The sequence below is a fragment of the Charadrius vociferus genome, unplaced genomic scaffold, assembly GCF_000708025.1.
Source record: "Charadrius vociferus isolate BGI_N301 unplaced genomic scaffold, ASM70802v2 scaffold23, whole genome shotgun sequence".
NCBI classification, from domain to species: Eukaryota; Metazoa; Chordata; class Aves; order Charadriiformes; family Charadriidae; genus Charadrius; species Charadrius vociferus.
This window is the reverse complement of record NW_009647676.1, coordinates 243605-269245: the sequence shown is the minus strand read 5'-3', so window position 1 is coordinate 269245 and position 25641 is coordinate 243605. Positions and strand designations below refer to the sequence as shown.

General features: G+C 39.7%; 1 protein-coding gene across 4 annotated transcripts in view; it reads left to right on the top strand.

Moving 5' to 3' along the window:
* NOL4 (nucleolar protein 4) overlaps positions 1 to 25641 on the top strand; it is a 195958-nt gene that overhangs the window by 9889 nt on the left and 160428 nt on the right. For 3 of the 4 annotated variants that reach the window (XM_009881110.1, XM_009881109.1, XM_009881108.1), the window contains exon 2: positions 24481 to 24630. In XM_009881110.1, the coding sequence (XP_009879412.1) occupies positions 24481 to 24630 (150 nt within the window). The remainder of the gene's footprint in view (positions 1 to 24480; positions 24631 to 25641) is intronic. The other variant, XM_009881112.1, reaches the window with a different exon arrangement.

Genomic DNA, 25641 nt, shown 5'->3' with positions numbered 1-25641 from the left:
AGCCTTCATGCTCTTGTTTCGTGAATAGATTATTAAGTTTTAGGTATGTGCTCTTAGGCTGGCTGAAGCTAGCAGAGGAAAATAATTCGGTCATTATTGCACAATGCACCTGTACGTACTGTATTTTGGTTAGGGATTTATTTGTTTATTTACTAATTACTGAGCTCTGAAGCATCTTTTGCAGACTCACTTGGAGACTGGGAGTAGATGGCTTGTTGGTCAGTTTGACTGTAGCAGTTTCTATGGCTCATCGCTGTAGTGATATTACTAGTTTGGAGGAAGGAAGGAGACCATCAAGTTTCTGAGCTCCGGCACTATCCTGTGTGGACCAGCTAGCCTTCTTTTTCGTGTTTATTTGTTGCAACTATTACCAAACTCTTACTACAGTTGGAAGAAAAGAAAAAAAAAAAGCAGAATTATTAGAGAATTAATTGCAAATATGAGAGGAAATTAGCTCATTCAGATGATGACAATTTCTGGAACACTTTGCCTTTGACCAGTCTGACCGGCTAGTGTGGCATATATATAATTAGATGACTTGTCCCATTGCATTTCTCAAGAAATTGCAGTGGAAAAGAAAAAAGAATGTAACTCATTCTTTTTCTCCCTTAATCTAGACATAGTAATTTTTTTTTATAATGACATATTTTGATAACCTTTATCTTTTTTATATTCTGAGAGTTCAGTAAAGCCCCTCGGCCATGGTTGCCATAATACTACAGTATTTCATTCGTATCGAGCAAACAGCTCAGCCTTGTTTTAATGAGTGCTATATTCCAATTCCAGGCATCTGTCTAAAACCTGTAGTAGACAGACTGCATCTATTTACCCCTTTTTGTCTTCATTTGCGCTTATCCAACAAGGAGATGGGGTAGTAAGTTCTGTATGGATGCAGCAACAAAACCCAGAACTTCTCGACAAGACACATGTTGTAAACTCATTGCACTTTGACTCTGCTTTTTTAGAAAACTTACACAAATCCTCTGCTGTATTTTACCAGTGCATAAGGGCTGGTTATCATTGTTGTGGTGTAACTGAGAGTTGAATCGGGCATATGGTGAGCTTTCAAGGAGTTTAATTTGCACCGAAGCAAATAATAAAGCAATAGAAATAAAGCTAGGTCTAGAGCTGGATAAAGCTGGTTAAAATAATACTACTTCATTTTTAATTGTCCTTCTGTATAGCAAATTCTAGTATTATTCTCTTCAAATCAGCCCAATTTTGGCAAGATACATCAGACTTTGAGGAAACCGTGGAAGTGAAAGGATTGTTTTAACTGTATTCCTAATTGAACCCTACATTTTCAACTTGAACCAAAAGGATTGCTTTCAAAAACTGAGTAGGAAAAAGCATTCTTAAATAGGAGAAAGCAGGTCGAATTTTATTAATAATAATAAGTAGAACATTTTAATTAATAGAATTCTAATGAACTATGTCTTTTCTGCTACTTATTGTTGAACTTTAATGAATTTATAGGTAATTACCAGATTCTTTTTTAGCAATTTAATTCTTAATAAATGTAAAGTCAGGAAAGATTTCACACATACAGACTTTTAAAATTTTAACAAATTTGCATTATGATGCTTGCTGTAATCTGAAAGCAGGCAAATAAACAAACTACAATATAAATGGTTATGTGAAAATATTTTAAAGTGAATTAGTACTTTGCCTAATAGATCCAAAGAGTAAACTAAAAGACCTACAAAAGAGCTGAAAAACTGTAGCTGTAGGAAGTTGGAAGGAGCCAAGCTGGTGAAATCTGTGAGGCTTTGAAGGACCAGTTCTGTCATCCTAATTTGCACTGGATGAAATCCCCTCCTGGGATAGCACCAGCAGAAGGTCTGTGAATCATTTTTTTGGCACAAAGATTAGGCCCCTCTTTTGACGACATAATGCAGTCCTTCGGTGATGCTTAGGCTTTGTAATAGCCAGTGCCCGAGGAAGCGGTCCACCCACAAAGCATCCGCCATGTGCACTCAACACCCCCATCAGGTGGTATCGGTTGACTGGGTGGCAGTGACTGAATTCTCAATAGGATACATTCAGAAAATAAGTTTTTCTATTTGTAAAGAATAATTTACCTGTAACTGCTGTCCAGTTTTGCCACAGTCTATTCCAGTGTGCTAGATCAGCGCTTAGTAAGTGTATAGAGATGTTTCTAAAACGTATCAAAATGTCTAGAAAGGATTAATTACAGCAAGGCCAGATTCAGCTGTAAAATAATATTAGGAGCACCCTGCTCCCACCCCTTTGGTTCTAATCATCTTCTGCAATGCCAGAGTTGCACTCATCGCAGTGCACTGTACAGACAGCTCTCTGTTGTAGAAATCCCCATATTCTGATTGTTCAGGGAGGGAAAAACCAAACTGGAGAACGTGCTTGATCTTAGTCCTTTAAATTCTCCATATATTCAAGTCAATTAAAAGTGCATCCTTTCCCCTTCCCAGCTAAACACATACACACACCTTCAATTACACTGTTGAGTTTGTTTGTTTGTTTTTAAGTATTCTCCCTTTTCTACGGATATTGCATTAGGACATCTGCTATGGGAAGAATTCAGATCTCTCTCCCTTTTTCCTGTCTCTTTGAACTATATTTGCATTAGAGCAACCCTGCTTCTAATAAGAGTGGAAGAAAAGTGAGATGAGAGAACAAATGGAGTAAAGTGTTAAAGCAAATCAAACATAAACAAACTTTGGCTTAATAGCTCCCTGTGAGCTCATCCTAAAGCAAGAAAGTCAGTTTTGGGAGAGGTGGAGGCTGGGGAAAGTAAAATAAGCCCAGAAAACACATATCACACATTTCACAGTAACAATAATAATAAAGCTAATGAAGTAAACCAGGTAAAAGAAAGCTGATGCTTCCTGTTAATTTGGCAATAAAACTACTATTGATCTTTAAAACCAGTATTTAAGCAGCTAAGCATACCTGTTGGACACCTATAAGCACGGAACAACCTTAAGATATTAGCTACCTAACAATTAAAACTGCCTGGAAAACATAAGGAAGATGAACATGATTTTTTTTGGGGGGGTATTTTTCATGGAAATTTGATTCCAGCAAAATTTTGAACAAATTCTATGTCTGTCCCCCAGCATTTATTTCAAATTGGAGTTTATTAGTCAACATTGAATTTAATGAGTATCACAGCATGATATAGCAGAAAGTAGCTAAGCAGAATGTTGCTAGACACTAAAAAGCTTGTCATTATACAACTAGGCAAATAATTAATATAGATATACCTTGCAATTTGAATTTGAATGTGTTCTCCATGGTGTCATAGCCCCAATATCTATTTGATGTCTGCAGCCCTATGCATTTTCTTCAATCCTTGTCATTTGTCTTTGCTGCTGCAGATTATTATTTACTAATAGGCAGAGAACCGTTTTTTTTTCCTTGTGTTGCCTTTATTTCCAGACCTCGAGACCTGCTGTTTTTCATTTTGAATTCCAATCCAATGGCAGGTGCCAAGATTCAGATGTATATTATCTATGGGCAGTAGGATCAGCCCATTTGCGTAGCATCAGTTGAACTGAACAACTCATTGTGCTGGCTGCATTTTAATATTTTTAATCTTTCTTTGGAAGGCATGCTATTTTGGTGAGCAACCAAATGCAGTCTAAGCTGCACACAAGAGGAGATCTGCAAATGGGTTTCTAAATGTAGGCTTCTGTAAAATTAAAAAAAAACAACCACCAAACCACAAACCAAAAAAAAAAAACCCACGAAACTGGAGAATCTATTAGGTCCAAGCCACCCACTGCCATCTGGAGCAATAAGTTATCTATCTTATTTATCTAAAGAAAACTTTGGACATGACATGAGCAGAAATGAGGTGAATAAGTTGAGCTGAAATAATTCGTACATTAATCTTTTAAAACGTCCAAGGCCAAGAAGGCCGATTTTAAGAACTGCTGAATGACATTACCATAATAATGTGAAATAGACCATTTTAAAGGCAAAAAAACTGTTCCCACTAAAGTCAATAGCAAAATCCCACTGACTGCAATAGTAGTGGGATTGGTCTGCTAAGTAGCAAACCATGCTTAAAAAAATCAATACTTCAATTTTACAAGGTAATATGGATAGCAGTATAGTTGCCTATTACCAGACCCCGCAGTCTGTGGATTTTATCTCTCTAATAATACCGAGGTCCAGCACCTATCTTATGAATCATGGAGAGGAAAGACATAGAAGCCGTTCCGAAAGCATTTCCCCGGCCCTTAGCCGGGAAAGCTCTCCAGAGGCAGGATGCGCTGCACCCTGTGTGCCTCCATCAGCGCCGCGCAGCCAGCACTGCTCTCATATGAATGACGGCCTTGCTTGAAAAAAAGAAAAATAATAATAATAATAAAATAAATAGTGTTCATCGCTGTGGATCTCACTGTAGCGTTTTGATGCCCAGAACTTCAATTCCAACTCTTAATAGGCGTCAACAATGAAACAGAAACGCCCCGAAACGGGTCAGGTTTTCATGTCAAACCACCCCGCAAAAAAATACTGGTGACTTTTATTTTTTATTTGGCGTTTTCCTCTTACGCTTCAAGCGTTGCAGTGTTGTGATTTGAAACAGAGCCATACCCCAGACATTCCTCTTTTACACAAAGGGTATCCGTAGATTTTAACAGAAACAGAGCTAGACTTTTGGGGCAGGGGCTGTATTTTCCCTCCCCGTCAGCCCAAGGGGAGCAGGACCCCCGTGTTTTCATTCCCTGGAGCTCAAACCATCCCTCGCAACGCACAGAGGGGTCTCTGCCTCCCTCCGCGTACCCCAAAACCTGCGCGTGATGGGAGCCGAGGCGGCGACATGCCGTCTCGGTGTGTGTCTGTGTGTCCCTCCCCGTGTCCCCCCCAAACGCCAATGCCAAACCAGGGATTTTGTTTCGATTTTCACATATTCTCGTCGCAGTTTAACAGAGAGGATTCATGAGACGGAGGGGAAAATATTTCAGTAATGTGCCTGCTTGTCCGGCAGATCATGCTACCCCCACTTAGCCTGGTAGAATATCTGCTGTTATTAAGCGTTTGCATCTCTGCCTTTTCGCCCCGAAACGGTAAACTCCCGTACAAGGCGAGGCAATGAAGCGGTCGCTCTCGCTGTACCGCCGTTACTGACTGTTCTCAATACGCTTTTCAATAACACCAGAATTAAAGGAGCGAAATTATCGCGGAAAACCAAATGTCACCAAATGTCTGACACAACCCCTTATTTGTAAACAAAAGAGCCTGGCTGCATGAAATGTTTCCGAAATACCAGTGGCCCTGCTGCAATTTTGTACTACAGGTCCTAACCGAATTTGGCGTAGGTGATAAATGTGCAAGCTGGCCTTTACACCAGAGATTGTAATTCTGGTCCTTGAATCAAAGCCTCCCAATCGCTGTTTAAAATTATTGCTGGAAAGGCATTTTCTCATCTGCCCTTATCTGTTTCGCTTCTTTCTGTGCAGAGCCAAATGTAGATATTTTTTTTTCTTCCTTCTCTTTTCTTAAGAATCTTTATTATTTTTGTCAGTCTCTGAATGGGATTTTTTGCATAGTCGGTGTCTTCATTTGTTACCCTAGATGCCTTTCAAATGTGCCTCCAGGGCCCATTCCGTACCTTGTAATATTTCAGGGACAAAAATTTTCACTGTGTTTGCCTACGTTTTACATAAAGTCAATTTTGGAAGTGTTACAAAAGCCAGAGATTGATTGAATACTAAATGGAAGGACAAGCCCACACCAGATCTCCCAAGAACAGCCTATTAAAAAATAATAAACCCAAAAATGTACCCTAAGAAAGCCTTTTGCATGCTAGTAAATACACAACTTCTTTATAAACTGTGGCGACAGTGACAGAAAAAGAACAGTATGGTGTTGCTGCACCGATCCACATCACTTGTGTTGTGTGAGATTGTGTGTGCCCATAAATTTTGTATGTGAATATAACAAGCATATGTATAATGCAACAGATCCCATAGATACTGTAAATGTATATGCCTTTGGTAAGTGGGAGGGTAGATAAAGAAGATGAGTGGGCAGTATACAGGATAGAAAGAGATTTATTTTGTGGACAAATGATATATAGATGCCACAGGAAGATAGAGAGAGAAAAAAACGAACCGGTTTCACCGGAGCGGTCTCGGATGCCCACAGCACTCTGGCACGGTGGCCGTCTAGCCCACGGATGTCGCAGGCCTCTGGGAATGAGCGGTTTGACTCAGGGAAGCCCTTGTCTTTGGAAACAAGCCCCAAGTCTCTTAAGTGAATCCACCGTACCATGACGTGATGCCACATGAGGCCCTGCTGGCAGATGTAGGGCTGCCCAACGGCACGGCAGCTACATATACTTACTGTAAATAGTGACACGTCGTGGTTGGCGTGGTTTGAAGTGCAGGGAATGGAAATAAAACCTTGCGCCACTGTCACTGCTGGTGTTCACCCTCGTCTTCTGCTTGTGCCAGAACACAGTGCTTGAGACACCTTTTCCTTACCAGCTCTGGCACTCTCTTACCCTGTGTACATAGCTATACGGTATGTAGCGTAGTATATAGTTATAGCTATCGCTGAAAAGCAGTGTTGCTCAGCTTTCGGCCCCCAAGGTGCTAAACTGGCTATTACAGGCAATACAAACGTTTGCGTATAGTTCTGATGTGAAAATGTGGTCTTGGGTCCCTGATGGGCAGATATTAATTAATCTGATACATTCTGAAGCCCGGCCCATCCCTCTGAAGAAGACTCGAGAATCCCTTCCTCCATGTAGCTGAATGGGGCAGCCCAGGAATTGGGAAGAGGGCATGGATAGGAGGGATGTCCTTAGCCGCAGGTACTAGGAGGGGGTTCTCTTTTAGCCATAATATGAGAAAACTATTTTTTATCAGCTTCACTGTATACGGGATTGTGTGCCATCAAATACAGCTGGAGGACTCCCATTGTCTTTAATAGAACACAGCTGGGACCTAAAAAGATAGTAGAATACCTGACCAATAATAAAATCACCCATGAAAATAAAAATTGGATTCCTTTGTGAAAAACTAACCACAAAACTGCATTTGTATCCCAAAGATGGTAATGTAAAAAAGAGCAGGAAGCTTTCTTTATAGATGTTAAAATAGCTTAAAAATGGAGTGTTATCAGTTGTTAACAATTTTATTGTGAGTCCCATGGTGTTTGTAATTTTTTCTTGAAAAATCCCATCTCCAGTCAAATGCTCGTGAAAATCCTACTTTTGTGTTAAAAAGAATCAGACAAAAATAATTTAGTAATCCCCATAGCTGTATAGAAGAGATTGTCAGTCTTAGCAACAACTCCCTGTCAATTCTCAGAATCTCTCAAGGACCATGGGTATTTCATTATCAGCCTTTTGACTGATGAGTGTATAAAATGCTAGTGGTTAGTGGTTCTAGAGACCGAGAGTGTTTATTTATAAACTATGAATGGTCTTGCTGGCTGATGTTTGAGAACTTTCACTTTTAGCTCTGCAAATACCCTGAGTGGACCCTGCAGACTTAGAAACCAGGAAACAAAATAAATGTTTTTTCTCCTACATCATAAGATTTTTCAGACCAATTTAATGATTTTCCATACCCTATTTCATTAATTCAAATACCAGTTAAATAATTATTCTTAAAACAAAGTCCATAAATATGAAAGATGAGAAAATGCAGGATAAAATTTCAGCAGAATCCTTTCAACATAATGCCTAGTAAGCTCTTTGAAAAAAAAAATATTCAGAAGGTGCTCAAAATAACAAAAACAGACTCAAATTTAATTACAGAGATAGGAACACTGAATACATCTTAAATTATATAAAGCTCAGCTTCATAATAGGGGAGTCTAGAAGCTTCATTTTCTGAAGTTTACAAATCAGATTGTAAAAGCTTAATATGAAAAAAAATTGCATGAGTATGCTGCACCATAAAGCAAGCTCTGGAGAAGGACGGCACTCTAGTAAATGGCTTGCTGAAGACCGTATTTCCCAGGTCCCATCTCACCACAAGCAGGGGGCATTCCTTCTTCAGTAACACAGGAGGATCAAAGCTGAAAGCAACATCAATGCCATTATTTCTTGGCACCGTAATTCCAATAGGTTGACTTCTATGGGACCAAAAATGCAAAATAAATTGCTACAATATCAATAACTCGCAAGAATTAATTCAGAGAATTTATATGGCTTGAGTTATACATAGCAGCAATTGAGTTGATCATGATGGTTCCTTCTAAACCACTATAATCATCACCTCCATAAAAAGAATGGTGGCCAGAAGGTCAAGTCAGGTGGTTCTCTGCCTCTACTCCATGGTGGTGAGACCCCACCTGAGGTACTGCGTCTAGCTCTGGGGTCCACAGTACAAGAAAGACATGGACCTGTTGGAGTGGGTCCAGAGGAGGGCCACAGAAATGATCAGAGGGCTGGGGCACCTCTCTTATGAAGACAAGCTGAGAGAGTTGGGGTTGTTTGGCCTGGAGAAGAGAAGGCTCCGGGGAGACCTTATTGTGGCCTTTCAAAATAGAAAGAGGGCTTATAAGAAAGATGGAGAGAGACTTTTTACCAAGGCCTGTAGTGACAGGACGAGGCGCAATAGTTTTAAACCGAAAGAGGGTAGGTTTAGACTGGATATAAAGAAGACATTTTTTACAATGAGGGTGGGACACTGGCACAGGTTGTCCAGAGAATTTGTGGATGCCCCATCATTGGAAGTGTTCCAGGTCAAGTTGGATGGGGCTTTGAGGAACTTGATCTAGTGAAGGATGTCCCTGCTCATGGAAGGGAGGTTGGACTAGATGATCTTTAAAGGTCTCTATGGTTCTATGACTCTGTCTCTGTAACTCAGGATAGCAAATATAACTGAGATCTGGCAAAGATGAATGCAAACAATAGGATACTAGACTGGATGCTGTCATCTTAATAGTTTTCTTTATTTCAGTGAATATGCAGAGCTGAAACAGATACAATGAATGGAGAAGGAATGCCTATAAGCTACAAGCAGAAACAAGGAGGCAAAAAAAGGACAAAAACCAAAGAAAGGAGCAGCTGAACAGAAAATTTAAGAGGATAAAATGAAATGGAGCAACGCTTTTTGCTTCAAAACCCAAAATGTGAGGGAGGTTCAGAAGGAATTTTTGGGGTATCATCAGAAATCATAAAATATGTTTGTCAAAAAGCATGAAGAAAAAGTATTTCTGACCCCTGGAGAAGGAAAGTGCATGCCGTTGTGTTGTGAAGTTCCCTCAGATGGCAGGTCCCTGTTAAAAATGACTGAGCAAGATGGGAAATGGGCTGTAGCGGTGAATAGAGAGATGGAATAAAACCCCAGATACAGAATGAAACCCCGTCCTAAATGCATTGTACCAGCTGGTGGCAGCTACCACAACGGTCTGTTCATTTTTCTTAGGTAACGTTTAACCAGCTTGCCATCACAATAAAGTATTATTGAATCAATTTGAATTTAATTTCACACGCACCCATATGTAAAAAACAAACACACATATTTACCAGACATACAGCTGTGCCTGATGTCTCCCTAGAAAGCAAATTCCAGGATACATGCAGAATACCCCCAATGAAAAGTTATGCTAGAAATGATTTGATTTGATGGGAAATTACTGTGTCATTTCCTTTTAAGACTGTAGCACTCAAAATATAGTACTGTAATAGGCTATTTGCACAGAACAGAACAGGACTTGTCTGCGTGGTCTTTTTTAACATCTTCTTGGCGATCCATGCTGATTTGGCAGTTGTATATACAGGATGTTGAATCTAGAGTTTTCCTAGTGAGGGAGACCTGGACTTGTATGTGGTTTGGGTACCAGGTGTGATTCATCAATAAAGTAATAGCATATTTCTCTTAGAGCAGACAGGGCTTAAATGATGTAGATAAAGTACATATTCAGTCCACATAGCTGACTCCATCTGTTGGTGCAAGTGCTGCAAAGCCTTTTAGGTTATTTGGAGATAGCGGTTGCTATAAAGTGCAAGCAAATGAGTGGGTGCAATGTATTTACAAAGAGAGATATGTGATACAATAATTCCTACTACACTGGCATCCTTGATTTTACTAAATGTTTCACGGTACACATAAGCTCCTTCCGCAGTGTATCTTGGGAAATGTAGTCCAGGAAGAATCAAGCCCCATGTAAGGGAAAGGTGAAGGTTTGAGAAAAGCAAATTGCGGTTTCCTTTAGGTACAGCAGCATCTTAGAAGATGCAGATTAATGTTGAATTGATGCATAAAGAGACAAAATACTGCATTTGCAAATCCAGTCCTTGTTAGTGTTTTGTTCAGCAGAATAAAAATGCTGTCGTTCATGTTGTCAGCAAGATGAAAACAGGTGCTGACACTCCTTGTAACATAGATTTGAATCTCTATACACTTAGCCATCTCTAACGTGTGTGTGAAACTGTCATCTCTGTGTCTGTATCAGCTTTGCTGAGGAACTAAAACTGATGGTGGTGTGTCCCTAGTCCTTTGCAGGCAGACCATCATTTTAGAGAGAATAGGACAATTTGGGAGCTTGAGACATAGTTTATTAAAATCAATGTGAGATGTGAGCTTTCAATGGGATTTTCAATTGCATTATTATTCATGAAAAAAAGAATGTGCTAGGCCCTTTGCAAGGGAAGCTGGTTTTGGCAGGAGGAGAGCAGGAATTGGGAGCCATGCTGGAAACAAGGCAGTGATATGGCAAAGCCTTACGGTGGTGACCACCTATTTCTCGCTGCTACTGAGGGGACCTTGCTGACTCTTTCTCAGCAGATAGATACTATCTAGTATGGCAGAGAAACTCTGTTGCCCGAATAAGTCCTATAGAGTGTTAGTATCGTGTCTGTCTTCCAAATGAACACAACTAAGGAGCAGCAGCACAGCAGCCTGCAAACCTTTTGTAGCAGGTGGATGGCGTGGGCTCAGCCAAAGATGCTGTATTTACCCCCACTAGTCTGTAAGACAGTGCCTCAGAGGCAGTGATGAAAGCTACCTCAGAAGAGGCATTTAGGACAAGACAGAAGAAAGTACATCATGAGCAACAGAAGACAGTCCCTTTTCTGTCAGGGAATGGGCTAAGTGACCATTTGATTTTTCTTGCATCTGTAATGTCCCTGATTTTGTATGGTACTATTCTTCTCAAGAGATCCCATAGCCCATTGCAAGCTAAACCGTGAATTATAACCGGCTCTGGGTTGGATGGCTGTATCCATCAGTCAAACTGTACACAGCATGTGTACGTAATGAGAGGAAGAGAAACATTATTGTCCTTATTATTACTGAAGACATCTGAGTGCTGTGTCCCATTATCTTAATATAGCCAGTATACACAGAGGAGTGAGAAAATGGGCAGGTCACTTAATATTGGTGAATTATGGTTTTGCTACAGTTCAAAGGCAGTAGTTTAAACTAAGATATTGGGACACAGAACACCAAATTCTGGTGAACCTGATGAATAATATAGTCATTATGCTGTATTTAATACATAATTGAATTCCAATGCTATGTTTCAACTTTTCTTCCTGTTCTGGTAAACAGCTGAGAAATTTAAAACTTTATTCTTTTTATATAAAGAGAGAAAGTGGAAGTAAGGGTACATACTTGAAGAAAAAAATGTTAATATAGTGCTGGGTTTGTGTTTTGAGCACAGAATTGTACTAATAATTACGAATGTTCATATAGTTTGCATATTAACTGTTGCAGATATGAAAGAATAATCATGAACTTTAATTATACAGAGCAGACTTATTTTGTCTGCATCTTTCCTTTTCTTTCATTAACTGTGCTTTATGTATACTAATATTAGTATGTGAAGCAATACTGTATGGGAGTAATTCACAGACATGCCTAGATTAAGGTAGAGACTTGCAAACATCTGATTAATAGGGAGTCTTCAACTTGCAAATACTCTGATTTTCTGTCTTCTGTCCGGCATCAGATATTGGGTAAATCTGGTTACCTGCTTATTCAAACCACCTATTTTTGCAGTACTGTTGAGGAAATAATATATTTCCCTTCATTATTTGACTGTGTCTTCAGTTCTGTTAAAAAAAGAAAAGGGGTGGTGGACAGCACTATTAGTGATCAGAACTGAGGTGTAGGTCTTATCTTCATTAAAAAAATGAAGAAGCTGATATTTATTAAAATTAAGAAGCCGAAATTACCTGATAAAACAGCATTTGTGAAGTCAGTGTTGTGATTTGTAATTACCATTGGTTTGAACTGATTGCTGTTTAGGGCATGCTCCAGATTTGATGCAGGAAATGTTCTGAGTAAAATTCGTGTAACTGAAGACCTAACTCCTTTCTACTAGGAATTTACAGTCTAGACATCTATGTCCGTTTCAGTTTCAAAGCAACATAATAAAGGAAAATAGTTCCATTCACTTTCCTGTTTTATAATCAGTGATACATGTGCATGTTAGATAAGACTGCAAAGCATTTAAAAGAAAATTCATACCGAGGCATATCTTTTAAGTATAGGCTTTCGAAGAAGGGGACCGCTATGCAGTAAAGGTCTGAACAAAGGACGCAACAAGCATGAACCCACTGAATTTCATTGCCAGTGGCAGAACAGACACAGATTTTGATTCCCAGCGCTGAGATGAGTGGTGGTGCCTAAGCATGCCTGAGAAAACATGCACACAGTCCCTGTGGAAATTGCTAACCATAAATCTGTTTAAGCCCTGAAAAAAGTGTTTGGACTGCATAAGGAGCTGCAGATAGACTGAGAGAGGAGTGAGGGGGAGAAAAAGTAAGAAGTAGTGGGGAAAATGCATTTTATCATACTGCTTCTGTAAGAAGAACCAATATCACTCCCACAAACATTTAAGTAGAGTATCCTCATTGCTTTCAGGGGGGCATTAAGTAAGGCAAGAAAGACTCATGTTCTTATAGTGCTTATTGAAAGAAAGGTTGATGGAGTTTTTTAGAGAAAAGCTGAGTCTACTGGGCCTTCAAAGAAGTTCAGCAGACTGTTTTAGGTGGTTGTATTCTCAGTGCAAATAGAGTTTGGTGGGCTTTCTAGAAGGTTCATCATGTGTAACACTAGCAAGTGTTTTCTATCACATGAAGAGCTTCAATATCATATTTGATACAGAATTATTTTCCTTCTAAAGGAGATTACCAAAAGAGTTTGTAAAGACTCCTTTTTTTCAAACACCTCCACCATTTTTCTCTTAGATTCTTTATATATATATATATATATATATATATATATTTCATTTACATTGCTGTAGCAAAAATTAATTGGCAAGGTGAAACTGTAGACCAGTGTTGAAGATTTCTCCTAAGCAAAGTCTGGCTAATATTGACTTCAGTGTACAGTAGCAGCATGTTTGTGCTGAATGGTGATATGAACTCTCCATCTGCAGATGTCAGCCGCCTAACTATCACGCTGGTCAGGACTGAACATATGGTTGAGCAGTGTTTTTCAAAACTTGGTTCTGCTGGCAAGGATTGGCCTCTTCATGCTGTGGACTTTGTTTACGGTTGGGGAAGGGAGGAAGAAGAAAAGGAGAAAGAATTTGTGTAAATGATCTGACTATCTGCAACAGTACTTGCTCATAGAAACACAGTTTTTTGCATGTGACACTTGCTCTTGCCTAGGTTACCCAGGAGAGCAAAGTGCTGTTGTAGGAGTGAAAAAAAATAATTAGGGAAATGTAATTTAATTAAAGAAAAAGCCAACAAATAAGTTGTTAAAGAGCCCCACATAAGTCTGCTGAGGTAATTTCATTTTGTAAAACCTGATCTGCGCGCGCACACACACACACATATTAACTAAACTAATACAAAAAAGCGCAATATTCTTAATTTACCAACTAATTTAGTCTGATGATAATTTTGAGTGCACAGTCCCTCCCTTGGGTCTGAGATAGGATCAAAAACCTTGGGATTTTTAATGTATTTTTGGAAGGATAACTTTTGCACCCCTCATAATGAATTTTCCTGAAGAACGTGGTTAGATATTTGGTTCATGGCATTTGCTGGCTACACCGAAAACTTATTGCCAATATCTGGCATAGATATTTGCTGCTTCTGTTACTAGATATGGTGGAGAGATTGTGTGTCCAATGTTTTGCCTGATTTTTCTAGGTACTGTGTTGCTTCGTCTGAGAACAGACGCTAATTCTCCCTCCAGTTCCTACTTTGCTTGTGTTTGCAGATCATCAGGGCTGTAACAGCACCACTGCTAACACTGCCTGCAGGCAGTAGTCAGTGTACCAAGCACAGACCCATGCATTCAGTTTTGCACTAATCTGACCACTGAGACCCCAGTGACCTGTATTCCTGGTCAGGTAGCATTACCTGTGCAATTACAGCGAGCCTCTTCGTAATTCCTGCCCGTTTGTCCTTGCAGAATTCTAGTGGGACCTCCATTAGAAGCTGTTGGTTTACACTCCAGGAATAGTTAGTCTTGGAAGTACCTCTTTGCTCCCTGCAACAGACAGTTTCCTTCCTGTGTGGTTAGTATATTGGTAATGTGGGCAGAGAAGCAGGCCACGCGTGGAGTACGGTGTGCCCTGGAGACTCCCGTCCCCTTTGGCACTGGAGCTGGGGACAGTTGTTGTTATTCTGCGCTTTGCCTTTCCGAGCGAGGTTGCTGAACCAGCGCCTGGGTTATATCAGCACCAAGGTTTTGTATGGGGGATGCAAATCCACTAATGTTTTCTCATCTGTCCCTACCATAAGCTGCCTGTACAGCACCAGTGCAGCTTAAAATCTGATCCCCAGTCTTTACTGATGTTGCTAATGAGGTTACCAATTAATGGCACCTAATGGTCTGTTGTAGCAGTGGTTTTGGTGATGGAGACAGCTGTCCTCTGGGAACTGTGCTGAGACCGGGAACTCATTTTGCATGAGCAAGTGAACAGCTGTTGCAGAAACCTCGATGGGAGAGATTAGGTCACACACTTCACCTCCCTGCCACCCCAGGGCTGTTCCTTGCAGTAGGCAGCAGGTGGAAGGTGGAAGCAACTTTAAGGGACAAAAGCCTTTGCTGGGAGTTGGAGCCAGAGATCTAGGCACAAAGCTGCTATATCTCATTAGCAGTCTTCTGACCCATCCTGTTCTCCTGACTTTTCAAAGTATTTTACCAACTAACTAGGATTTTTGAAGCAATTTTTTTAGAAGTTTTGTCACTGAGCTGGGTTGGTCTGTGCTGTGGTATCTTCCTGGCACCTGACTGTAGCATCAAACTCTTGGCACTTGCATATCGTGTTTTTTAGTAAAAAAGCGAACTCTGTGAACACCCTTGCATCAGAGACTTATGAGTATTTGGAATATAATATTAAAATATAAATTTAATTTTGCAGGCAGCACTTTGGGGTAATGAGTTCTCATTAGTAAAGCTTCACTTTAGTGTTAGGTTACTTTTGGCATACAGTAGTTGCATTTCATCAGTCTGAAAAAAGGTGGCATTATAGATCTACATTGCATTCCCCTAGTGCTTGAATACCTGTGAAGTATAGCACACTTTAAAATATAATTGTGTAATTGTTCATTTTTGGAACATGACAGGAATGTTAAGAGTTAACATTTAGCCAGTAGCTTGACCATTTCTTTTTGCTGAACTGATGACAATACTAGGCACTATAATTTAGAAAAAAACCCAAAACATACCAAACAGGTCAACTCTGGGATTCACACCCATTAATTTTGAAATTCCCTACAGTCAAAAATATTTGAAGACAATCAGTAGTTTTATCCTGATAACCTTATTTGTGAAAAGCACATCTTTTCATGCATACCAAAGTACTATATAGCTACAAAGAACTGTCTCTTTCGAGATGAAAGTCAAACTAAGTTTTGTGTGTATTGTCATGCTAGTAACTTTTAGAAACAAAGTTTCATGGAAAGTAACATGCAGTGTGCCGAGCTGTCAGAGTGGGGACCTGAAGTGCCTTCCCTTCAAAATACTCACCAGGAGTATTTTGAAGAGGAGACCATTGCAGGTTACCTGTGAGATTGAAAAGGCAGTTCCCCTGCTAAGAATTTATCTTGGTGTTGCAGTCTTCCCTGGAAAAGTCTTGCAGTAACTGTTTACAGCTTGGCAGATGTAATTATCTTATAAACTGTATGAAGAGTAGAAAGAGATGAAGAAGTGTTTAAAGAGAATGTCGTTTCAGTATTTGCACACTTAGTGGTCACTTGTGCTTCCCTGAGTTGTTATCCTTCTATTTTTTGGCTTAGTCTTATGATGTATTTACAATTTTTTGAACAACTGAAGAAGTGTGTACACAGAAAGATTACCATCAGCCTCAGAATGCCTTCTTTCAACTTTTTTTGGTGTCTCTTAGTTAGGAGAAATCTTATTTTACAGCTATTCTAATACTTACCTCTATGTTCCATTTTACTTTCAGTAAAAGAATAACATGCTACTTTCAATGGAATGAATTTTCACACACTTTCATCTTGTTTCATGGTAGAACTGAAGTCTTGGCAGTTTATTAAGCTAAAAAGCTGCGATTTCTTAGAATTCACACAATTACAGAAAATTCTGGTAGAAGTTCCGTTCCTTGTACCTAGCTGAATCTTCTAATGAGTTATCAAGAAGGAATAAACTCATTAAAACTTTGATCATGAATATAAGCTTAAACAAAAACTTCAGTTAAATTTGGCTATGTTACACTTCTCTTCTGTTCAGTTAATCCTTGATGTCCTAGCTGGGTTTATTAGCTCTCAGCTGCTTACCACACAGTGAGTTTGAAGTGGGCAAGTGAAGTGTGCTGGGTATTTCCAGAACTGTAGTGAATATTTTCAAAAAAATAGACTTCAAAGTCAAAACTTAATTATTGCTAGTAGAAAACTAACCCACTAGAAAAGAGACAGCATCCTTCAGGGACTGGGGAATAATACAATCTGGTTATTAAAAGAAAAAAGAGACATAATTGTAGTACTTCTCTTTTAAAATATGGACTTTTGAACAAACTGTTCAGAAATGGCCTAAGATCAGAAATTATTTTCTAAATGATTTTTTAAAATGAAGAATTCATTGGTAAATTATAGCCAGGTTCAAATTAATCACAAAAAAATTGCAATTTGCTGAATTATTTTTGTGTCTGTGTGTTAGAAATTGCACAAAAATTTTCACTTTTGAAGTGCAAACTGCCATGTCCCCACAGGTGTTGTATGTGCTCTTCCTCTCTCCCTGTCCAATTCTGGCTTTGGTTTAATTGGAACTGTGCCATACTTTTCACGGAATATGATGCATTTAATGCCTGTGTTAATTGCTCCTACGTTAAATATTGCACCTCAACATGCTTTTGTAGACTGAATACAGCATTTATTGGCTTTCTCTGAAAAAAAAAAACCCACCAAAAAAACAAACAAAGAAAAGCAGAAAAGTCCAGCTGTAGTAATACTGTGCATATAATGATGAAAGCACCAGCTATGGTTTTAACAGGATAAGTAAGCAGAAATTTGCTGGAGAGGGAGGCAGGTGGAGGGAGTAATGTGGCAAATATGGTCTCCATGTCAGAATAGGTGTTTCTTCTGCTTCTTTCTTCTCTCCCCAGTTATACCAGGGCCCTGTGTGTCCCTGAGCTAGATATTCAAGTATCTTCCTCATCGGTTTGGGTGATGTTCACCACAGTATGCATGAGTGAAAAATCCCATCTTGTTGTTTGACTAAGGAAGCGGTGGCTGCATCTGCGCTGGCATTTTAGTTTGGGAAAGAAATGTGCCTTTGAAACAAAGCTCCGGACCATGCTCACTGTGCTTGTTTCACACTGCAGTGGATTTTTCGGTGCGGGAACTGGATTCCTTTCAGAAAACTGGTATTTGCTCCACGCATGCACCTACTGGATTGCAACCAGAAGTGGGTGCCCAGTGCAGGGGACCAGGTTAGAGCTAGCCTGAAATACGTACAGTGTGGAATCATCTCCTGGGTATCAAGGGCTTTGCTCTACAGATCTGCTGCTCCTGCGCTGCCCCGCTTGCTCTCGTAGATATAGCTCATGCTCTTTGGTTAGCCTGTGGCAACAGACTTCACAAATAGTAAAAATGTGGCCTGTGTTGTGACTCGGTTTTGTTCACAATGGTTGTGTAAATGTTTAAACAACTAAGGAAAAATGCACTATGCAGCCAGGGCTTTGCCTGTCCTGTACTTCTCACTGGGGTCTTCTGCCATTCCTTCAGGGCTCTGAGTGCATTTGATCTTGAGATGGCTTTTTGAAATTGCCTCTTGCCTCCATATCCACACTTATGTTCAGTGGGAGACACAAGAGTCCATAGACACATTCCATATTTCATTTCTAAGCTCTTCTTCTGCACTAGCACTAATGATGATAGGCCTGCCTACTTATCCACGCTTGTGAAGAAAGATGAAAAAGTTTTTTTCCTTCTCCAATATGGAAAGAGCTTTAAATATTTATCTCGGAGACCACTGGCCAGGTTATTATCCTGTTCATGCCAAAGGGGCTTCTGAAGATACCTTGTATATCATGAAATAATTTCCAGGCCTGTTTTACTGCACTTCAAGAAAAGAAAGATGGCAGACCTTCCCTTTACAGTTTGGCAAGTAGGGTTTCACAACCCATTATCTCTAACTGCCAGAGCTTAATGTAATAGAGCTAGTGATTCACACCAGGTGATGGCCTCACCTGAAACGACTCAGTAGGATAGTCCTTTTAGGTGGGATCTTGTAGTCTTTATAGTCAGTATTGAGCTCTTACTGTTTGTGGACAGAGATTTTGCTTTGGTGCTTTCCCATTGTCTGGACTAGTCCAAGAGATAAAGAAGAAAGGGAGGGACTTCTGCTTGGTGTTGATTTGGTCTCTCTTATCTTTCCTGGGTCTCTTGAATTCCCTCGTCAAGACAGTCAGAAGACTGTCAGCTTTCATAAAATCTCCAAATTTATGTCCATTTTTTTAGTTTAGTCTCTCATCTCAAATGGCATATCAGTTTGCAATTTTACTTCACATTATTCTCCTTATTTTCATGATCTGTTTCCATGATTAGTTTGACTTGTTGTTTCCATATCCCAGCTTAGTGGTTTAGTCTTTGTAGGGTTCATTGCTCTAAAGGTTCCAGAGAGAGGACTTGACAGCTGGAAATGGTGTGTATCTGCCTTAATATAACTCTGATTTTTCATGTCTCCATCTGCTGGTAAAAGATGAGATTTGCTGTTCAAACAGATCATATAATGAGTAACAGAAACTACACATTTCAAATGATAAATACCTCTTTCACTATTATAGATACTTTCCCTTAGGAACTGGATAGAAGTGCTAAATGTATTTTTAGGCTGCTTAATAATAGCTATAAAATACTAATAACTTATGATCTGTTGTGGATTTATACTGCACTGACAGGAATGATTAAAATATTCAAATAGATGTACTAATAACCTGGGAATTCAAATCAGTGTGCTGATGAAACTAGATGTGTTTGTTTCTGTGGGAGTAAGAGACATTCTAAAATGGTCATCCCTCTTTTTAAACATTAATATTTTTACAGTTACTGAGCAAGCAGGTAAAGGAAATAATGTATAACGAGATTTTCAATCTGATCATTTATTTTATCTTATTTCTGCAGAGAGGTATATAAGGCTCATGTTATACCTAAACTACCACTGATTCCTCCTGACAGTTTTAATACAAAGGGAGTAAAACACCTACATAGAGTCATGTCAGGAGCTCATTATGCAGAAGCTAAAAAGGTGGGGGTTTATGTGCAAAACTTTCTATAAGGTTATAGTTCATTCAGAGCACAATGTTTCGGTCAGCAAAACACTTTGCTTCCCATCCAGTGGAAATGCATCTTCAAGACTGCAAAAGGCGATACTAGTCAGCAGAGTTTGTGGTGACACAAATGTTGTCTGAACTGGTATAGGTCAGAAAAGTGTTATTGTATTTCTGCATTCAAAGCAGTCTTACGTTTGTATTTGATTTATGTTATGTAATGAAATATTTAGGTTGATTGTTATTTCCATCTACTCCTAATGTTTTGTAGATGCTTCTGGCTTTGATGCTTTTACAACAGAGATTTTTATAGACCTGAACATTTTCTATAAAACCACCAGCCAAGACGTTACTTTTATTTTCTGTTTCACTCTGTCATGTATTTATTGGAGCATTTTTCAAATATTGTAAAGATGCTGATAGTTATAATCATTGCTGAAGCAAAAGGGTGTTTTATGAGACCTATTTCCCCCCAGAACTTTCAACATGAGATAGTGTAGGTATTCTCAAGCAAGGAATTACAAGCACTTTTGTTTCAGTGGTTTTAATTTTAAAGGCTTGTATTAAATTTTGTTTTCCTCTGCGAAGTAACTGTAAAAATGACAGCCTTTCATTTAACGGATCTTTTTGCTGTCTTGACTAAGAGTTTTGTCTGTTCGCTTCACTGGCAGTCTTTTTTCCCTTCTTTACTCCCACTAGCCCTGTAGGTTCCCCCTCAATAAAAGAGACTCTCTTCTCAAGCACCCTTGTTCAAAGGGATCCTTAGCACTTTCCGAGAGGTGCACAACTCTCTGTAAAATTCATTTCTGTCCAGAAATGTATTCTTTGTGTAAATATCTAAAAACAAACAACCAACTTTAATTTCAGAGTGCCAATGAAATTTGTAGGGCTGCAAATGAAAAGACGCATCTATTTATTTGTATCCGAAGAACATAGGAAGAGCACTGAATAAACATAAAAACAAGAGTAAACAGGAAACTGCAATGCAGAGAGTAAAATTAAGTAACTTCTCACTGGTAGAGATTGAAACCATTCCAGCATCTATAAGAATGAATTGTATTTTGGCAGTGCCTGTCACACTGCTGGCCAAAGAGGAATCTGAGACAACTGGTTTAGCATAGGGGCATCCCTCAGTGATGGATGAAGCTCAGCCTAAAATATTTAAGAGTCCAACTCCGATTTTTGAAGTGAAACATTCAGTGAGGCTTCTATTCCTGTCATTTTTGAAAGTGGGGCTTGGACTCTTGCCATGACGAATGAAAGTCCTAAAAATACCTCAGTGATTTATAAATATCTTCCTTGGTATTCCAGAGTTGTTAGTACCCAAGTCACTTTGAAAATGGTGTTTAAGCTTCTCAGTCGTAGAGCTATCAAGAAGGAACTCAAATAATGTCTAGTCTATCCAAGACAGGATTTACTCAGACTGTCCCTGGCAGCTATTTGTCTAACCTGGTCCCAAAATCCTCCTGTGACAGAGATGTCACAGCCTCCCCAGGAAAACTATTACTGTACTTGACTATCCACATCAATAGTAGGTTTTTCCTAATGTCTAATGTAAATCTCCTGTGCTGTGGTTTAAGCCTATTACTTGTTCTCTCCCTTGTGGACATTTCATAGCCTTTCAGACATATGAATAGCCTATCATGTATTCCCTCATTCGTCTCTTTTTAGCCTTAGTTGAGGTTAAAAAAAATGTCCCTTTAGGCACTGTGAAATTTTTTACCCAGAGCCAGCTTATAAAGTAGAGCTGGTTTGTTAATGCCTTTATCGAATAGCAATTTCAGGATAAAAGTGTAGTGTAATGGCGTATGGCAGGAAAGCCTGATACAACTGCATCCACTTCAGAGTCTTGATGGTTTAAGTGGAGATTTGGGGTTGTATGAGTTTCCCTGCTTTGTACTTATTGGATGTCAGTATTGGGTTATCGAAAGTCTCAGTAAGCAGTTAGCTTATTCAAGTTACTCATCTGGCGTATTGGTTGTGCCGTTAAGACTTGCATCTCTGCACAGCATTGTGTGTTGCCAGATGGACCAAACAGCTTGCTTACAGCAACTCAGCACCTTCTGCAGCACCACAGGGTTTCTGAAACATGGTCTACCTTATTGCTTTATACAGCACCAAGCAGAATGAAGCCTGACCTAGCCGTTGTCCAGGCCCCACCGCATAAAGTTATGACAAAGTTACAAATATAGTAGTGAAATAATAGTACTGTCTTCCCCTGAAGCAGTTTTGACTCAATGTAAAACATTTTTTTCCTACCCTTTTTGACTGACAGGATTTTGAAAGTTTGAATTCATTTTCTGGTACTTAGGTTAGGAGGCATGACAGAGAGTTTGTGCAGATGTTACTTCCTTGTATTTTTACAAGTAGTAGCAATGCTGACTGTTTTATGGATGGAGAAATGCAACTTCAAGAGCACACCCACATCGTGCCTACCTACTTTTGGGTATTGGTGTCCAGGGGGTGGGGTAGGAGGACCATCAAAAAGAGCACTGCACACTATGGCCACGCAAAGCAGCAGAATGAGTTTCCTTGTTGAGTTTCTTCTTTGAATGTATTCCTAATGTTTGCATGTGTCAGGTCTGCTGAGGTGGCATCTCAGGTTTTAAATTAATATGGTTGTAATGTGTTTCTCTTTAATTAAAAAAGAGAGCTCCCCCGTAGGAAATTTCCTAAAACAAAACTCATTAATAATAAACAGATTAAATCTTTATCAGTTAATCAACACTATAAACTTCTGAGTGTTTGGAGAGCGGCGTGAGATAACACTGTCGTCATAATAAGAGTGTTTGAAATCATTAGGGATCCCACCGTGCCGTTTGGGTGGTGAGAAAATAATGATTGAAGATGAGCCCCCCTACAGAGCTCACATGTGAATTTCCCTAAAGATTAGAGCTGCAAAGATCTGGATTGTATGTTGTCCCCATCTCTAAAGATTTTCTTTTAAATAGTGGGCAATAGTGGTGGGCAATACCAAGCAAATTCTTAATGACGCTGATACCAGAACCTGTCATGATGCCACAAAATTTTTGAGCTGGTAGTTAGTGAAATAGTAGGGACTGTTCATGGGTTGGGAGCCTCTCTGCCTTCTCAGAGCACCTGTTCCCAGCTGATCTCTCTGAGGCTTTAACTGCAGTGGAGACTGCACTGCAAATTCCTCACCTTCCTGAATCCTCAACACAGCCACTTCTGTCAGGACTATGGCAATCCTCTCATCATGCATGTGAGGAGTTCTGCTCTGGTCCAGCTGCCTGCTGTGCAGATGGAAGGAACAACGCAGATGTGGGCAGGGACGTCTTTGAAGAAGGTTGGGGAGAGGCAAGGGCAGGACAGGACAAAACTTGTATGGCTGGTAGCATATCAAGAACTCCTAACCCAATGTAATTTGGAGTCATGCACATTTAGGAAGTTATGCTGTAGAGGCACTGACATTTTCTCTGTCACTGCTGGGGATGTGTCAGAGCAACTCTGTGTCACCCTAGGGGGTTCTTTGGAGCCGTTGGGATAATTTGGGTTCTTTCTGTGAACTCTATGAAAAAGAAAAGTAAGTGGTCTGGAATAAAAATAGGGACAGTGAGAAAAATGAATCATGTTTGTCCACATCCAGCAAACTTACTGGAATGGGTTAGCAAGAATTTATGAGCAGGGGGATGGCAACTGGGAGTCGTGTAACTATTACCTTTTCATTTCTCATCTTTGGTCTTCATTTGGTCACTGCAGCAATAATTGCACATGTTTTGTCACAAAAGGGTCAATGTAAATCAGTTTTGTTGTGGCATGAATTACAGCAGCAGTAGTGGTAACATCAAATGTGTTGAATTTGGAACGCACTTACTGCTTAAAATACATGTTGAAGGTTAGGTGACACTGCGGACTCCAGAGGTCTAAATCAAATGCTGGGTTGGACTATAAGTGAATTGGCCATTCTTATTTTATTCTTCATATACTTACGTTATGATGGGTTCCTGTGCTGGAAAAACAAGAGTCCCAGTTCCTGCCCTTTCATTACAACCGAATCCATAGACAGCGTATAAACAAAAACTCATATGGATGGTGCTATTTAAAAGTCATGAATTGAACTACACTGATTAATTTCAGAGACATTGGGGACTGTTTCTCTTTAGAAGTCTTTAGCTACCACGGCACTATCACTTTTGAAAATCAGATGGTAGATGTCCTCACTTCTCTGTCACTTGTTCCAACCAGGCATCTGTGTGCAAAAATGACAAATTTTAAAAATATCCCTTTCTTTTCCTCATATCGTGATATGTCTTTGTGGAGTATATTTTCAAGCAGGTTTTGCAGGGGTAAATTGTTTGTAACAACTTCCTTTGTATTCATAATTACAGTCAGCTCTGTCACCTGTGAATTAAAACCTTTTATTAAATACCTTTATGAAGTGCTAGGTACAGATTTACTGGGAGGGGAATCGAAGATAAAAGAGCTGTTGCACTCTTGTTAACAGCCGCATAATGCATTTCTGTGCCATGTGTTTGGGACTGCCTCTGCCTTTGAATCTTGTTTGTACATTTGGAGAAAGAAGCACAGATACTTTTTGTTCTGTTTTTAAAATACTGGGGTGAAAGATCACTTTCTATCAAGAAACCAAATGGCCTGGCTTGGCAAAATAGACTGCTTGCAAGGGTCCATATGATCCATCTGATCATACAGCTTTCCTACAATACTGTTTCTGCCATTCGCAGGGTGGGTGACCTTCAGATCTCAGTGGAAGGGTCTTTAACTCTGCTAAAAAAGGTGAATGCGTCCCATGATTATAATTTGTCTACTCATCCCGTCCTCCTTACTTTTTCTTTTCTCTTTTTTTCTTTTCAGGATGGAGTAGGTGTAGACGAGAAGCTGTCTTTACGGCGGGTAGCCGTGGTAGAAGATTTCTTTGACATTATCTATTCCATGCATGTTGAAACTGGGCCTAATGGAGAACAAATCAGAAAACATGCTGGACAAAAGAGAACGTATAAAGCAGTAAGTAAAAAACCAAACCAACCAACCAACTAAAAGTCAACGCCACTTTCTAAAAGCGTGAATTATTTGTGTTTAGTTACATGGCATGCGGTTTGTGTTTTTTTTCCAGCTGAATTAGTACTACAACCCTCACCCTCAAATTTATTTCAGAGATCTTTCAATAATGCATGAAAACATAATTTAGAAATCCCTTTTTCTGTGTGATAAGGACCAGATCCATTGACTTCAGTAGAGATTTTCTCATTGATACAAGCAGAGAATTTACTCTTTCTATAATGGTTTGTATTAGTTAATTGTTATTAAATGGATGAAGACTTAGAAGGTATTGCCACAACTTTGCTAAATGACATGCTGTACTTCAGCATATGAATGAACTTATAGTTTATTGCTGCAGACTAAGCATACTTAATGGTTTAATGGTATGAAAACTTGTAAATATACTAAATTCAAAAGGCCAGAAACCTACTAGGTACAATGAGAGAAGTATTGAGAGGGCAGCTTTCACACCTGCATAAACTGGCTGAGTAGAGAGAAATGATTATTTCTAAGATTTTTAATTGCATGTTGTTGCTTGACCTAACCAGTTCAGCCACTGCCTTAAAATAGCTATAGATAGCTTTTGTGGTTAGGGGCACAAATATAACACTTTCTTTTTTAATGGAGAACTAATGAAACATTTACTGCACTTTCCCAAGGTGCTTAAAATGTATGTACTTGCCTGGATTTGGATGGCCAAACTTCCATGTGCAGGGCTGTGATAGTGCTGGGCACACTCAGCAGTTGATCCTGATCCGCCTGCCCAGCTGTTTCCAGCTGCTGAAGCACTGGGGGCTCTCCCAGGGCATCAGGGCAGGGGCTCCCAGCCAGGGCCTGTCCCGTCGCCTTGGCTGGGCTGCAGGGCATCCGGGGCACCTCTACCCATGGCCCCAGCAGGATGGGGCTGGTGGGGGGCTGCGCACAGGGCCCTGAGGTGGCCCGTCACCCTGAACAGAGTGTTTGTCACCTTATAAA